Source organism: Ammospiza caudacuta, chromosome 1, assembly GCF_027887145.1.
Source record: "Ammospiza caudacuta isolate bAmmCau1 chromosome 1, bAmmCau1.pri, whole genome shotgun sequence".
Classification (NCBI taxonomy): Eukaryota; Metazoa; Chordata; class Aves; order Passeriformes; family Passerellidae; genus Ammospiza; species Ammospiza caudacuta.
In genome coordinates, this window is record NC_080593.1 from 64,473,808 (window position 1) to 64,491,483 (window position 17,676).

General features: G+C 38.6%; 1 protein-coding gene across 1 annotated transcript; it reads left to right on the top strand.

Moving 5' to 3' along the window:
• Positions 1–327: 327 nt before the first annotated feature.
• Positions 328–17,485, top strand: DEK (DEK proto-oncogene). The gene is made up of 11 exons (XM_058806008.1): positions 328–532; positions 2,193–2,342; positions 4,007–4,108; positions 4,624–4,733; positions 6,512–6,606; positions 8,013–8,133; positions 9,106–9,288; positions 11,117–11,249; positions 13,510–13,658; positions 14,922–14,990; positions 15,954–17,485. The coding sequence occupies exons 2-11, from the start codon at positions 2,204–2,206 to the stop codon at positions 15,963–15,965; spliced, it is 1,113 nt and encodes a 370-aa protein (XP_058661991.1). The 5' UTR covers positions 328–532; positions 2,193–2,203; the 3' UTR covers positions 15,966–17,485.
• Positions 17,486–17,676: the final 191 nt, after the last annotated feature.

The window sequence follows — 17,676 nt, forward strand, 5'->3', positions numbered from 1 at the left end:
GGGAACGTATATTAATCACTGCCCAATTTAGGCAGGATAAGAGGTACGGATTCCTTATTTTAAAGTTTTTGGGTTTTGTGGGGATTTTGTTTGGTTTTTTTTAAGCCGCTACAAATCCAGACGGTGCCGCTTTTAAAAGGGAAAACGCAACGCCGCGCCGCTCACACCCCCCCGCCCCTCAGCAGAAGCGCGCGCTCGCCGCCGCGCGCGGCCTGACGTCACCGCGGGCGGGCGTGACGCGCGCCCTCCCCTGCCCTCCCCGCGCCGGCGGGAACGCGGGCGCTGATTGGCCGCCGCCTTCCCGCTTCCTCCTCGCCGCCCGAGAACCCGCCATTTTGAAAACCTTGTTGATTCCGGGAGGGAGGGAAGAGGGAGAAGGAGAGGGAAAGGGCAAGAGTGGCTGCTGGCCGTAGCGCTGTGCCGCGGCTGGACGTGTGTGTGTCGCTGCGCCCGGACTCGCCTCGTCCAGCGGTAACTGCCGCCTTCAGCTGCTGCCGCCGCGCCTGAGGAGGGAGCCTGGGCTCGTGCTGAGGTGGGTCCTGCCGCCATGGCCGTAACGGCGCCCGAGAGCGGTCCCGCCTCGCCGCGCCCGGGCCGAGCGGGGACGGACTGCGACGAGGAGAAATGAAACGCGGCCGCCGCGCCGCCGGGCTCCCGTCCCGCCCCATGGACACGCCGTGTGCGGGGCGCTTGTCACCGGCGCTGCCTCCCCCCTGCCCCTGCCCGGGCTGTGTGTGCTGGGTCCCGCCGTGTCCTGCGGCGGGAGCGGGCCGGGCGCTCCTCAGCCCCGCTGCAGCGGGGAGGCGGTGCCGCCTTGGCCGCCCGCGCCACCGGGCGCTGCGCATCGCCGTCCGTTCGCCCCGGCATCCAGCGTACAGATCGGGAAGGGGGGATAGGTGTAAAGTCCTCGTGTGAAAAGCCCCAGCCGAGGGCGGGAGACCCTCTCCCGGTAAAGGTGCATCCCAGAACCCTTTTTCCCTAAGCAAAACGTCGTCCCGAACCCCGGCGGTGGAAAGCTAAGAAGTCTCTTAACTTTCCCCCTTCAGTTCCCATTGAAAGGGAACGGAAAGTCAGCTTGTAGTGCTTCTCTTGCTTTTACTCATGCCTTCAAGTAAAATGAAAATGCCAGATTACTGAAGTGACAGATTATTTACTACAAATGAAATACTGGTAGTAATTCCTGAAGGATGTATGTTTCCCTGATGATTTAGCCAGGAAACTTTACTTTTCCCGTACTATGGGTAATAAATATTAACTCATGTTTTCTGTCATTTGGAACGTGACTGATACCTACTAATGCTGCACATAAGCAGCAGATTAAAATGTTACTTATTGCACCTAGCAGATAATACTGGCTCTAGTATTGCAAAAAGAAAATGGTTGTGTGAAATTCTGTTCCAGATCTAAACGGTGAAAATTTTTGAAAGCTAGAATTTAAAAAAAAGGAAACATATGGTTATCTTGCTCTATTGGATAGATGCTTTCTGTTAGTAGGGAAATGGTATATGTATAACTAAGATATTTTAGTTTTAAAGTTTACACATAGGCCATTTCAGATGTTAAGAAAAGACTCTTAAATATGTGAAGTATGAAGCATTTATTCTTTTTTGCTGTAGATCTGTAAATTAAAACCAGGAAGTATTTTTATGCCTAAAGATGCAGCAGCTGTCTGGGTTATGAAAGCAGTGTTAATTCTTTCTTGAATTGCTTGCAAGTTATTTTTTTTAAATGTTTCTGTTCCCATTTCCCGTCTAAATAAGTAACTTGTTTAAGTTACTAGGAGACTTGTATGCATAGTTAACCATGATCAAGAATAAGTATTAAATTTATAGGAGGGTGCAGTAAAATTGGGATATCTTAAAACACTGCAGTTTTTAATAGATATCAGTATCAGCTGCTTTGAGTGGGTGTTTCCGAATGCTTCACAAAAGCAGCTTGAAGACTTGTGTGTGAATAGAATTTATAACCTTTTGGAGTGTTCTTAACCAGACTAATTGCAGAATGGGTGGCAACTTGTTCTGAAAAGTTGTGTGTATTGTGTGTAGGCAAACACCTCAGTGATTAGAGAATGTGAACAGTCACAGTACCAGCACACTGCTTCTGCTGCACAAGGAGATCATTTTTGAAAGCAAGATTCCTGTGTTTCTTATGGCTGTTGTTCTGTTGATGGTTTCCCCTGACTCTTTCTACAGAAGCTTATACCATGTCTTCTGTTGACTCATCAAAAGAAGATACAATGTCGTCAGAAAAAACAGACGAGAAACAACCTGAAACTGAAAACAAAGCTGAGGAAAGTGATGAAGATGAAGAAGAGGAAGAGGAGGAAGAGGAAGAAGAAAAGGGTACTTTTTTCCCATTTAATAAGTTGTTCTTTAATGAATGCCAAGCTATTGAATGCAGTCTCCTGTCTCTGGCTAATTGTACTGTTATTGAGGAGATTCCATGGTGCATCTGTCTCATGTGTCATCATAGCTTCCCAGTAGTCTATAGCAGGCAGTGATTTCTCTCAGAAAAGACTTAAGGAATTGCCAGTATCCTGGACTTCTGTACCAGGGATTTTTTCGTTGATGTGTAAATTTTTCAATGATTATAGTAGGTAGTGTCCCTTATCAGATTATTTTTTTGCCCGTAACGCTCTGAAGAGATCTGTGTTTGCAAAAGAGAAACTTGTAAGTGTGCAGTAGTTTTGAAAACAACACAAATGTCTTTGCTTAACTAGAGTGAATTAATTTTCTGGGTATCCAAATTTAATTATGTTGGGTCAGCGGAAATTCTTTTAGACTAATTTTGGTAATAAACAATTGTGGCAATATGAAAGGATGAGCAAGCAAGGCAAGTTTTTTGTTGTGGCATGTAATTGAAGATAGTCAAGGAGAACAAAACAAGATAAAGGAACTACTATGCAAAAATGTTAATTTCTATTGTGAACTCTCCAGGCATCTGTTTTCAAAAGGAAAGCATTCATGGAAATAGAGCTGTAATGTGGCACAGTAAAAACCAAGTCACTCATGCTCTTGGATCCTTGAAAGAGATGCAGTTTGTCTTTAGGAAAGGTAGTAGAAGGAAAACAGGTTTGGAAAACAGTGAAGTAATTATAATTAGCATCGGATTTTCAGGAAAAAAATCTTTTTGCTCTGGTTTTGATTATGTTCATACAGGTTTTGAAGCTACTTTTAGATGTTAAAGCCAGGACAGCCCATCTGTTTAGCTCTAAGGATAGAGTTATTTGAGGGCAAGTGTTTTAGTATGAAATGTTTAAATGAAGCTTTAGCTTTTTCTTCAGAGTGGTATTAAATGAGTGATGTGCAGGGTGTATGTAAAACAATCCAAATGTATTCATTAGTAAGCACTACCAGAATTACTGGGAATAATACTCTTGTTGTATTTGTGACACTTGTTATTGTGCCCTGCAGTGTCCTTCTCTGTGTAGTACAGTCCCACTGCACTTGTGCTTCTCCCTCCCCTGCTGAAATGTGTCGTTTCTCCAGTCCAGTAGTGGGAAACAAATCTGTATGCAGGCATCCTTGACTCTGCTTTTGCCCATTTGGTAGTAGTATTCTTCTTCAGAGTGCTTTGTGTGGAGCTGTGTGTGTACTGACTGCAGCATCCAAGGAGAATGTGTAAACAGGGTCATTTTGTACCTGAAAAAGGCAGTGAAAGGAGAGAGGGATGGATTTCTGAATACACCTAGTCCTGCAGTCTTCATCATGCTGAAGTTACCTTTAGGAGATGTCTAAAGGTAATGTAAAGTTACCTTTAGTCTTGTCTTCAAGGTTACCTTGGGTACAAGATTGTGGTGAAGAGCTAGAGAGGCTTCTAGTTATGTACATGAAGCTCCATAGAATCACATTGGCTTATTAGCCAAAGGTCAGAAAGTGTCATGGTACCTGCTAATACCATCATCTGGTTTTGATTTGCTATTTCAAAGAGTCAGTGTTGTGTTGCCTGTCACTTCAGTCAGATCTGCAATGAAGAATATTGTGTTTAAGGAAGCTTTCTTTTGCAGAGAAGAGCCTCATTGTTGAAGGAAAAAGGGAGAAGAAGAAGGTTGACCGACTGACCATGCAAGTGTCCTCACTGCAGAAGGAACCTTTTACAATTACACCGGGTAAGCTTGACTTCTCACACACGAATTGTGAGCGTTAGCAATGAGAATGAAAACTCTAAAAAGATGAAATTACTAATTTGTTGTAGGTGAGACCTAGTTTATGAGTCGTGATCCTTCTTAAAACAATAAGGCTATTATATGAAAACCCTCTTTTATTCTGTAGCATCAGTTTAAACTGTAAAAGTTACATGACATTTGAGCTTACTTGGAATAGGACCTTTGGTGCCTCACCACTACTAACAAAGGCAAGAACAGCCAAAATATAAAGAAATGCCAAATTCTTGTACCCTGATATAAGTAGTATCAAGTAAGGCAGGTAAAGAGCCTTTCAGGATGCCAAACTGATAGGAAAAGGCCTGCTTAATATTTGACCTATTATAATGTCTACTGCTGGTTTTAAGCAACTTCTTTGCTTAAAAAAAAAAAAAAAAAAAAAAAGATAGAAACTTTAAGTTATAAACATATAGGTAAATACAAATGGGATGCAATAGCATAAATGATTTTAATTGTTTCAGGTAAAGGACAAAAACTCTGTGAAATTGAGAGGATACAGTTCTTTCTGAGTAAAAAGAAGACAGATGAACTTAGGAACCTGCACAAACTCCTCTACAACAGGCCAGGCACTGTAAGAATTTCAAACTTGTATATCCATTAGTTCTCACGTATAGTGAAAATGTTTGTAGTGCAGTTTTTTACACTTGCACATATTGATCGATTTCTTAAGTGTTATTTATTACAAGCTACTTAGAAAATGGGTATTTGCAGGACCAGTTAAGTAAGTCTCCTCCTTTTAACTCCTGTAGCAGGGTGTACTAAATCAAAAGTCTCTTGAATGTAGATTGGATTTTTTTTTAATGGGGGAATCGTGGATTACCTTACAAGGATGAGTTGGAAATAATTTATGGTTCACATGCTAAAAGATGCTGACATGCAGATAACACTCAAAATACTCTATGTATTAATACATTGCTGCTTATCTACTATTTTTCTCTTTGTTTGTACTAAGCAGTTGAAAGCTAAAGGTGATAAAAATCACTATTAGGATTTTATATATAACAGTTTTCCTAAGCTAATTACAATATTATATCATCCATTTTGTGTTTAAGGGTGACACTTAAAATATAATGGCAATTCTTTCTTGGAGTGGTTTATGTATCACTGATTATGCCTATAATTTTGAGTAAATATGACCTGTTTTCCATGCTAATAGAGGCAAAATTGAGGCAGATTTACATGTACTATTTCTATACATTTACTATAATTATTGAAACTTTTTAAAATACCTTTGTGTATTTTGGAGACTTGAACAGCTAGCATAGAAACCAGAAGTTGAATATTACTAGTACACTTGTGTGCCAGACCACTGCTTCCAATGCAATGTTTGTTTAAATGGCAAAGAATGATCTGTTGCCACAAGTATTCAAAAAAAGAATATATCAGTATGGTTTCAGTCAAAACTATATTTAATCAGAGTTTTTGGCAACTCAGAATACTGTTTAATATAGTGAAGGTCAGATCTTGTTTCATATGCACATATTTGTGTGTGCTTTTAATTGTAATTAACATTTTTGTTAAAACGTACTAGTATCACCTGCAAATTTTCTTAAGGTGCTGAACAAAGCTCTTTGGAAAAGGAGCTCAGCTTTGGTAAAATTATAAACTAATGGAGTAACAGCAGAAACAAAATCTGTAAAAGTATTGAAAGCTATTGATAGTGTTATAAAGATCTCAGAAGATGGAGAGATCTGGGGTTGCATTTTAACAACTTTGGGGTTTTTTTTTGCAAAAGAAGATGAAGCAAAAACAAACCTTAAATACACCTCTGATCTTGATGGGAGCAATTTTCCCATTATAAGGGTTGTTGCAATGAAAGTTCAACCCAGATCAGACATCAGGTAGAAGTTGTAGATTGGGTGGTACATAAATGCAAAAATTGGTCCTACTAATAAGAGGTTCAAAAATACAGTCATGGTCCTATGTAAGACTTCACAATAGCTAGTAAAGTAAATCTGCTTCAGCAGATTGTAGAATAAAAAATAAAATTCCCTATTTTGTAACAAATTATGTGATACAAAGCAAGCAACAAGCTTCATAATGTTATAGTTTTGCAAACCTGTAAATCATCATGCAGTACATTTTAAATGAGCTTGAAATCGCAGGTAACTTTGTCTAGTAAGTTATTAAAAGTACCACAGTCACAAGAAGTTGAACTTAATTGTTGTAGTTTGTCTGCCATGAGATGAGTAAAGGCATAATCCATGTATGTTATAACTTAAAAGGTGTAGCTGTGTCAACAGAAAACAAAATGTTAGGACATTTCTTGTATGAAAGGTTAACAAATGTCATTTGATGAAATCTTTTAAACTGCTTGCAATGAAAAGTAATCTGTGTGCTCTGTTCTAGGTTGCATCCCTAAAGAAGAATGTGGGTCAGTTCAGTGGGTTTCCATTTGAAAAAGGAAGTGACCAATATAAAAAGAAGGAAGAAATGTTAAAAAAGTAATGATCTCTTGATAGTTAACATAGCTTGACTCATGTTTTGCACTCTATATTTTTCCTTTTTTTTCTTCTACAATTTTACTTGAGATTAAAGTTGAACTATAAACCTGGTGGCTGTTTTTTTTCTAAGTTCATTTTAATCACACAAACTGATCTCTTAAGACAGCTTAAAATGTATTAAAAGTTATATTGTAAACATTTTATTCACATGTCCTACATTCCTAACTTTAACTATTGCATACTAACTATTAGATTCTTCTGCCAAGTTGAGAGGAAGGCATTATTTCCCTGGGGCAAGCATAGTGTTGTGAACATATTGTACTTTATTCATGGTGCAAACCTGCATCCTTCTATGCCTCAAAATCTTCCTCCTTCAGAACCAAAGCCATTTCTGTTTATTATGTATGAAATATACTAGAATTGCCATAGCAGCTAGTCTCAGAAACTTTTTTTTGGTTACTGGCTCCCTTCTGAAGTTGCTTTTCCATCAACAGGAGAAGCTGCTGCAACTTAGTTTTCGCTGTCCTGAAAGGGTTTAAAATGCCCTTGCATATTTGTGTAGCTAGTTGTAACAAATGAAAGAACTAGTAACATCTACACAATATATTCTAAAACTTAGGAGTTTTTTAGTGCCTGTTTGCTGATAGTGGAAAGCTTCCAGAATTTGGAATGTCTAAATTTTTCTTCCTCAGATATGCAGTTTTCCAGGACTATGGTTTGTCAAATACATGGGAATCTAAAAGATCCTGATGGGAGTTTTGACCATTTCCCAAAGTTTAATTGGCTAATTCCCCTTATCAAAAAAAGAGGCTGCAAAATAAAGTAGTTTTGCACAATTTTTTTCATATTTTCCATATGAAACAACTGCTAGCAGCAAATATTCTGAAACCTGGTTGCTTTGGGTTGCATATGAAGGTGCAGAGCCCTGTGTGCTTGCCTTACTGTGATAGCTTCTGCTGCTATTTGTAGCTGTGTAGAACACAAACTGTTGATCAGTTTCTTAATTTGTTTTGCCTCTGTGGTTGATTTCTGCCCAGCCTTTACACTTGCATGTCATATTTTAGCAGCATTGAACAAGATGAGCAAAGGTCAATATCTACTTTGCAGAACCTTACTATTCAGGCTGTAGATCATAAAGAATGTTATACTTTCTTTACTGTGATTCCTTAATTTTTTTAATATCCTGTTATACAGACATAGAGATTTGGGAATTCTGTTTTCTTTTGCTTTATCTAATATAGTGGTGATTCTTTGCTTGACCATAGATAAGACTGGAAATGTAGTTGACTGTGTATATATATTGTCAGGTGGCTGATGCAAACCAGACAGCAGCTTCTAGCAGTCAGATGTTGATTGTTTAGTATGTGATACTGAATCTTTTCTTTTCTTTTTTTTTTTCCCTACAGATTTAGAAATGCAATGTTGAAAAGTATCTGTGAAGTTCTTGACTTGGAAAGATCAGGAGTCAATAGTGAGCTCGTAACCAGAATATTAAACTTCCTTATGCATCCAAAATCTTCGGGCAAGGTGAGGTACAGGTTGTTATGCTTGCTTTCATAGCTCTGTTCTGATAGAAAATGTATCTGTTCTCTATTGCTCATTGTTTGCTTGTTTCCAGTGATAATACGATTTCTGTTCTAACTTACTGAAGGAGGAATGACTTGTTGAGAGAGAGTAGTGGATGCCTTCTACTACTGCAGGCATCCATAATGGGGTGAGGGCCTAAATAGAAATTCTGTTTACATATGGCAGTTCCCATTACGCACTGATAGTGCACAGAGTGTGAGTTCAACACATGGAGCTAATTAGGATATCCATTCCCAAATACCAGTTAGCCTCTGCTTTGTGGGTGGAGGAGAAAAGATACATGAAAGGACAGGAAAATCAAGCTTCGGGTGTTACCTGTGTTTGCTGTATTTAGCACATGTATGTTATCACATCTGGACATCCACAAATGGAATTTGTTGCAGGGTGCAAAACCAGTGCACTAGACACAGAGTGTCACTGCCAAGACTGCTAGACTTCAAACACTGGGAGGTGATGTGAATAAGGGGTCAGCAAGCTGCTTTAGAGACAGAGTTGCAGAAAATGCAGGTTTGCATAAGATGTGACAAAATTCTTGCCTTTAAGTCTTCTGAGTTCTCAGCTGACTTGTTACCTGAAGAAAAGGCTTGTTTTACGGATTGGTAGGTAAAAGAGCAATCTAGAGGTAACTTTTCTTGCTTCCCTCTCTAACGCCCAGTATTTGAAGATTTGTTTGCTTAGGGAAGTGGTGCACTTAGCTTAGAACTGAAATTTCATTTTGCTCAAATCTGTCTCAATAGTGAATACTTGCTTGCTGCAAAATATTATGCCTTAAGTGTACATAAAATAGTCCTGGGTTGTGTTTAGACACCTCCATATTTGTTTACTATTCTTTGATGTGATTGGAAAGTATTTATCTTTTTTAAATTCACTTTTGTATTCTTACTTGGATTACACACATCTCTTGTCTCTCAGCCATTGCCTAAGTCCAAAAAACCACAAAGCAAAGGTGGTAAAAAAGAGCGCACTAGCTCTGGAACAACAAGAAAAGCGAAACGTACCAAGTACCCAGAGATCTTGTCAGATGAATCCAGTAGTGAAGAAGATGAAAAAAAGGAAAAGGATGAGTCTTCAGAAGAAAAAGAAAGTGAAGATGAGGTAATGAGTTGTTTTGTTTGTTTTCAACATTATGGTCACTGCTATGAATTGGTAACTCTTGGAACACAGAGTCGGGGAGCAAGTGATATTTAACTGAAAGAACAGGGAACGCATCTGCAATTTAGAAGAGGTTTTCTTAAATTCTGAGTGTGTTGAATTTAGAGAATCATTTAGATAAAAGGCAAAAGTTCTGGTTCTTGTGTGTATGTATGCACCTTATAAAACCATTTCCTATGTGTCATTTTGGGGCAGCCAGGATTGCTAATTAATTGATTGTATTTCTTATATCATCTTGTGATGATTTCATTATAATTTCATAATTCAGTGTTTGATTTTATACCTAGGAATTAACTTTGAGTTCAGTAGGAGTCACTGACCTACCTGACTACATTGGTTTGGGATCTTGTTTCCATATTCCTCCTGGATTTTGTATCTTAAACTCTCTCTTCAGGTTTTGTCTTAAAGTAGACAACATAGTAGACGGCCTTTGAAAGATCCCTGCAATCTCTGAAGTGTCTTAATCTCATTGTATTCTGGGGTTTTTGTAAACTTTCTGCATTCTAGATGAGAAGCATCAAATCATGGAATAGTTGGGGTTGGAAGAAACCTTTAAAGGTCATCTAGTCCTGCAGTGGGCAGAGACATCAGCTGGATCAGGTTTCCTCATTCAACCTGGCCTGGAATGTTTCCAAGGATGGGCATTCACAGCCTCTCTGGGCAACCTGTTTCAGTGTTTCGCCACCTCATTGCAAAAGAAATTCTTCCTTATTTCTCCCCTAAATCAACCCTCCTTCAGTTTAAAACCATTATGCCTTATCAGGCCCCTGCAACAAAGTGCAATTAGTCAAACTGCTGGTGTCCAGGAAAGTTCTTTATGGAAGCTATGGAACCCTTGGCTGTCATATACGGCCCCTGTTCACTTGGGTTACATTCTCTGTTGGAAGTGTGACAGGCTGCTAGGTTAATAGCCTGAGCTATAGGAAATAGTAGCAATCTTTTGTTGAAAGGCAGTTCATGTGAACAGTTTGTTTTGTTGGGGTCATTTTGATAGGTGTTGGGTTTAATGTTAAAAGGAAATGTTCAAAGAAATTCCTATGCCTCCAGGGAACAACCTTAATTCTTATTGTGACTTTTTCTTTACTTATAAACGGCAAATTGAAAGAGGGCTGAAATATTAAAGGTTGACATATGTGTTAATTTCTTCAGGAAAACAGGGTTTCTACTGTGAGGAGAGGAATATCTTTTTCAGAGGCAGTTGTTGCCATATTTCCAAGAACTCAGTTATTTTTTAAAAAACCCCAAAAATCTAAAACCCTCCAAACAAACAAAATTCTAACAAACAAAAAGGTCTAACAGTAAACTCCATTGATCTAACTGGGTTATCTTTGCCTTCTTTCAAAAGGTGCGAGTTAGGTATGTCTGCAATGGCTGAGTGGATTGAAGTCTTCAGAAAGTGGAAGTTTAGGTGCATGGAATAAAAAGCCTAATTATTTCAAAAGCACTGCTTTGTCAGATTAGTTTGAAAATAGGGCTTGATGAAATGGAAGATACCTATTTTTACAGCTTTAAGATAGCAGAATTTCTAAAAAGAGTTAGGTTTATGACAGCTTTTGATATACTAGAGTTGGAAGGATGTAGGCAGTGTTTTGCTCCACCAGCTCTGTTGGAAACTTAGGCATGGAGTGGCTGGAGTTAATTGTCCTTAGAGTGGAAAATTCTCCTTTCTGGAAAAGAGGTATGGATTGTTGAAGTAATACACATTACTTTAATTTTCTCTTTTTTTTTTTTTTTTTTTTTTTTTTTTTTTTTTTTTTTTTTTTTTTTGTAGCCCCCAAGAAAAGTATCTAAAAGAGAAAAATCTAAAAAGACACCTTCTAAAACCAAGAAAGCTGTGAAGGGTGCAAATGTCAAGAAGGCAGACAGCAGCACTACTAAGAAAAACCAGAACAGTTCTAGAAAAGGTAAATGCTTTAAATCTTTCAGCATACATTGCCCTGTAGCTTAACTGGCATGCTTATTAGAAAGCAAGCTTTTGCACCTTAGTGTGAAAGAAAATGGAATTTGGTAAATTGTTGGTTTTTTACTTGATGTTTCCTTCCTTGAAACAGCAATTTTAAAAGCTGTTGGTTTGGATATATTTCATGCCTTTCCTGCTGTCATGCTGCTGAGCATGTGTATGGTTTTTAATTGCGTATAAACTGAAAGTTTCAGCCAAATTCTCTATTTTGCTGGAAGAATCATTGGTAAAGTTCTGTTTGGGCCTCTGTATTGTCTTTATGTGAGTCTTGTAATTGATCCAGTGGTGTGTATCCCATGTGTGTGTCTTTGGTTCAGCAGCTTGATACAAGTGTTTTGTTAACATAGAAATTGTTTTCTCCATGCATCCTGTTGCAGTTGATTTTTTCATATCTCAGGATGTGCATAAACGGTATACAGACATTGAGTTTCTTAATAACTCTAGAAAGATTGCAGTAATGAGGGCAGGGTTGTCTTGCCAAGCAGTTTGCCAAAAAGGGCCCGGCCAGGGGCAGATGGTTCTTGCAGACAGCTCATGGAGGCCATTCAGCAATGGGCACTCCTGATAAGGAGCACTGACAGCACTCAGGGCTCTCTCAGCAAGCGTGGGGCTGGTGGCTCAGGGAAGTGACTGGCACCCTGCTCTGCACCTGTGAGCTGGCCCTGGCAGCAGGGTCCAGCTGTGGGCAGGCATGGACATCATGGAGTGAGTCCAGTGGAGGGGCACCAAGATGGTGAGGGGGCTGGAGCACAGGGTGGAGGAGGGAAGGCAGAGAGAGCTGGGCCTGTTCAGGCTGCAGAAGAGATGGGTGAAGGGGGATCATCCTGCAGCCTGCACCTCCCAAATGGGAGAGGATGGGGAAGGCAGGGCCAGGCTCTGCTTGGAGGCGCACAGGGACAGGATGGGAGGCAACAGGCCCAGGCTGCCACCAGGGACTCTGCAGTTATTTGTTAGGGGAGAAACTTCACCATGTGGGTGGTCACAGAAATGGGGCCTGGAGGAGCAGGGGAATCCTCACTGGTGGAGATGTTTGGACATCAGCCTGGCAGGGGCCCAAGTAACCAGCTCCATGCTGGCCCTGTTCCAAGTAGCAGCTTTGGTACCAGATGATCTTCCGAGGTCCTTTCCCACCCTAAATTCTCTGACACTGCGATAGCAGACAGGTCTGTCACAGTTGTAGTGTGAGTTACTGATGCAGTTTATATCCATACTGCAAAATACTTCCTTTAATGCTGCCCCTGGCATATACATGCTACAGCACAAGCTTCAGCTCACATTAGTTCCCCTTCTTGTCAGTGCTTTGCTGAAAGGTGCAGGTGAGCTCTTGGACACAGAATGATGCTCAATTTCTTTCATTGCCTTATTTCTCAGCAGAGTAACTGGCCTGTGCTGAACTCAGTGTGTTTTCAGTTTGACTTCTAACTGTGGCTGTTTTGTGTGTGTACCCCTTATTTTGTCATCAGCATATATATTTACACACAAATGTTATATATGTGTTTATCCTGTAAGTTATGTAGTATATTTGTAATTTCTTATTTACTCCTCCTGGATTTCTGTTTCCAGTTAAGTAGGTCATTCTGTACGGTCATTATCTAGTTGGTTTGGCAGCTGCTCTGAATTTTGTCTTGTTGGCAGTAGAGGAACTGAGTGGATGTTGAAGTCATTCAGTCTAATTCATTTTCTGCTGGAAAAGATTGTATTAGTGTCTTGTGCCCCTTCACTTAATTTTATTTACGAAGTTCTCCCTATGTGTTCTCTTCTCATGGTGCTTTCTGATAGTAAGTTGGCAGAATTACATTGCAAAATTACAAGAGCCTAGTGTGCAACACTGCTAGGGGAAAAGAAGAAATATAAACTCCTTTTTAAAGGAAATAATTACTTTTTATTTTCTTAGGGCCATAATGCCTGAAATAGAATTGTTGTAATAAGTCTTTTTCATTAGTTTGATACATGAAATTAGTCCTATACCTTTTAGAGTTCTTATTGATTTGTAAACTGATGGTTCATCAGTAATTACACAGATTCATAAATAAATGTAGTGCTGATGGCATTAGCTTTGTTTTTAAGTGGATAGTCTAGCAAGATGTCTATTTTAAAGGAAAACATCTGGATTGGATGTTTGTTGGAAGTTCTGATGGCTTCTCTTTCTAAGGAAGAAAACAAACTGAAAACCTATTACAATGCAATTTGTTCTTCATATTTAGAAAGCGAGTCTGAGGATAGTTCAGATGATGAACCTTTGATTAAAAAACTGAAGAAACCGCCCACAGATGAAGAACTGAAGGAAACTGTCAAGAATTTGTTGGCCAATGCAAATTTGGAGGAGGTTACAATGAAACAAATCTGCAAGGAAGTAAGTACAATTTTGCAGTCTCTTTGTAGGTAGTGGGTTGTTTGTGAACTGACTTTGATCATCATTTCAGAAGTGAAGGCTTGTACTCTTCTGTTGTTTCAAAACTAAATAGTTTTGCATTGGCTTATTTACTTGCTGATAGCTATAACAATGAGAGCTTTTTTAGATATGCAACACTGATATCAGCATTTAAAGGGAAATGTTAAAATGAGGTACCTGGGATGTAGCAGTATTACCTCCAAAGCAAGTGCCATGTGTGACAGTGCAAATATCTGACATGTTTAGACAGTGCAGCAGCTTTGTGCTGTCCATAGGGGAGGGCTGTCCCCTGTGCTCTGTACATTTCTGCTGCTCACCTTGCACACTCCTCCTTCATATGTTCTCTTCATAAGTCCATTCAGCTGTCTCTTATCAGCATCTATCAGAATAGTTCTCAGCTGAGTTAGTGAGTTGAATCAATTCAGCAAGAAATCCATTAGTTGTCAGAACAGGTGGGAACCGTGTGGCCAGAAAAGGGAAGGGTGGGGAGAAGTGACCAAAACACAAACAGTTACCTTTATATTTTCTGGTCAACTCACATGTTTGGTTTTCCTGGGAATTTCAAGATGTTTTCTTGAGAAAACTAAACCAGAAGCTATGAGAAAACTTTTTTTCATATTTATAGACATTCTAGAAGTCTGAAATTTGGCATGCTGAAATAAAATACTCTGAACTGGTTGTCAGTGTTGGCATCTGGTTTTTGTTTGTTTGGTCCTCTCCCACGCTGTTAACCAAAGAGTAATTGTACAATAGCACTCAAATATTTTGATTCTTCTCAAAGCTTCTTGAAAGGATCAGTTTTACTTATTATCAAATACCAAGGCTTATTTATTTTTCATTAGTTGTTTGCCTTCCAACACTAATGCAGAGCTATCTGACTACTTAAGAGAGCATTTAAAACAAAAAATAGAGAATTCTTACTTCTCCATTTTTGTGTGATGTGGCAAGCTAGGCATTTCAATTTGATGTGAAAAATTATAGTACCAGTTCAGTCAGTGACCAAACATAAGAGTACATGCATTTAAATATTTGTGTGGTCAAAATAAAGACAAATAAGCTTGTGTCTTCCCCTAATTAAACAGAGAGCATTTTAGCAGTTATGGTACTAGATGTACCAACATAGGTTTTTGCCCTAATTTCAATTAAGCCTCTTCTACTCATACCATCTATTGAATGAAAGTAATTTGAGGTTTATGTTTTTGTCTTGTTTTTACTTTTCTTTAGGTGTATGAAAAATATCCTACTTACGATTTATCTGACAGAAAAGACTTCATTAAAAAAACAGTCAAAGAGGTAAAGACTTTATAATTTTGAAAATACTCTGGGTTGGGGTGGGGTTTTTTTCCTTCAGCTTGGCATGGCATCCTCTTACACCAGTTTTAATAGCTTTTTGTATTATTTGAAAGTTTTGTGCTCACCTAAACCTTTGATGTTTTGGTTCAGCCTGCAGAAGAGATGAATGAAGGGGGATCATCCTTGTGTTTCCCTCTTTAAAAAATAATTGCTTCAGATTTTCTTAGCATACCACTACTACTCTTATGTATTTGTTTGGTGAACATAACTAGAATTAAGGTTATCACAGTTTCTAATGACCTGTACTCCAAAAGCTCTGAATTTGCTTTAAATTACAACCTTGGCTACAAGATGCACTCTAATTCAGGCTCTGGCCACGTACATTCATAGATAACACATGAGGTTGTACAAGCTCAGCAGACCTGTCAGATAAGGCAAAAGAGAATAAGGACAGATAGCTTTTCTCTATCCTGGTGGTACAGTTATGGTAACTGGTGGTATGGTTATGATGGTGTTGCCTTTGAGTTTGCTGTGCTGAAGATCAGGCCTTATCTACTGTACTTATGATGGAGGGTTTATTGTCCAATCTGAGCTTTGTAATTTGTAAAAAAAAAATGTATTTCATTACTTTTGCTTGCCCTGAAACTAAAAATGGAACCATAGAAGTGAGGTTCACTTAGTGTAGTTAATAAAGTAACTTCATTTTCTTGTGGCTTCACTCAGAGATGTTGATACGTGGCTATTTAGAATTATGTCTATGTCTTGTGCATAGACCAGCAAGATAGTGTCCTGTGTCACTATCAGCAAAGGCATGAGAGAGCAATTTGTCTGCTCTAGGGATGTTTTTGGGTTTTTTGTGATAGCAAAAGGAGACTGTATTTTCATGATAATTTGATACAAAAGGAGACATTATATATTTTTGCATTGATAAAAGGGAGAAAACTAATGCACTTCTCTTTTCAGTTGATTTCATGATCTGATTTGACTGAGGGAAATGAAGATTCCTGGGTTTTTGTTTCCATGGATTTGAAGATCTGATAGGCACCAGCAAAAGGAATGTGTCTTACCCTTGTATTTTTAGTCAGATCTAATTCTGCTGATCTAATGTTAAGAGTGTTAATGTAAATTGCTTTGTGTGTTTTTTTTTGTTGTTAAACAGAACTGCATTTGATGCAATTTTTAGTTGAACATACTTAAGTTTCATGCATGGCAATAAATGTTCCCTTTTTATAGTTTTGTACATTTTGAATTGCATTGTATAACTAGATTCATTAGAGGTTCATTAGAGCCATCATAGCTTTTTAGCGAGGATTACCAGCGTACAGGAGATTTTAAAATTTACTAAGATGAAAGCTGCTTATCTACACATATACATGCAGAGACTGGAATATTGCAGTATTGGTTACAAAGATATTTTGGATACATATTAATTCTAAAATAAGAAGAGTTAGTCACATATTAATCTCTTTTATATTCTGATACATTCTACAGATACAGAATTATTCTGAACCTACATTACAGTCTTGCATGTGTAGGCACTGAAAGAACTCTCACAGCATGGTAACTAATTGGCAGATAGATGTTATTTTTGTACTTTCAAAAGGCTTTTTGTTGTGTATATAAAGTTATTTCAAATTTCTTTTGTGCAAATCAGTTTTTTAATCTTGATATCTTTGAATTTATGACATGAAATGTCAGTGTTCAGCAGTGAGGCAGTAATAACAAGTGGTGTGCAGAAGTTTCATGAAAATGAGCTGAGGTTTCATGATGTTTGTCTCCTCTTACCTTGTACAAAAATGAAACTGTAGGTTTATACCTGAAGTTTAACTTTATACAGAGACTACGGACATGGTTTCAATGTCTTGGAAGTAGTAAATAAAATCCCTCCAAAGGCAATAGGAAAATTTCTAGCATCTCACAAGTGGGTATCCAAGATACACAGCTTGGAGGCTTGATAGCTTTGGAAATCCACAGTAGGGCTTCCAAATCGGATAGCACTGATGTGAACATGTGTTTAACCTCTCTCCTGTGTGGGAAAGCTTTTCTGAACCTGACCTTCATTGCCTCAGCATGAACAATGGTACTTGTAAGCCTGCAGTCTTTAACTGTGGCTGGCAGCTTTTAGGATCAAAGCAAACTCTGTCCATAAGTTTTTGTTTAGGTTTTCTCCATACACCTTGTTTTTAATATGGGAAGTCCTACTCTTAAAATCATGAAACTAAGAGCTGCCAGAGTGGGGGCGGCCATTCACACCGTGAGCACAGAATCCCTCTGACTAGTATTGCTGGAAAGACAAAGTGTATTTTTTTGAATTTTATTATTGTACAGTTGAGAAATAAGGGTTCATAAATTATCTAAATTCCAAAAATGTTCAGCCAGTTAGACTGTTGATCTTACACAGACTTTTGAATTTCTTTGCTTGTAATCATTTATAATAAGGCTGAATGTAATGGGGATTTTTTGTATTCAATAAATGTCTTTCACAAAAATATAAATCAGTTTTACTCTAACATTTGCTTACATGTATAGTAAAAAAAACCTATACAGGAACATGGTTGGTTGTCTTTATCTCATATTGGCTTTTCTACTTTAGAAGACACTATTGCTGAAATGTATGTCCTTGCACCAGAATTTTATATCTTCTGTGAGGTTGGTTTGTTTTGATTTTTATGTGGGTTTTTGTCTC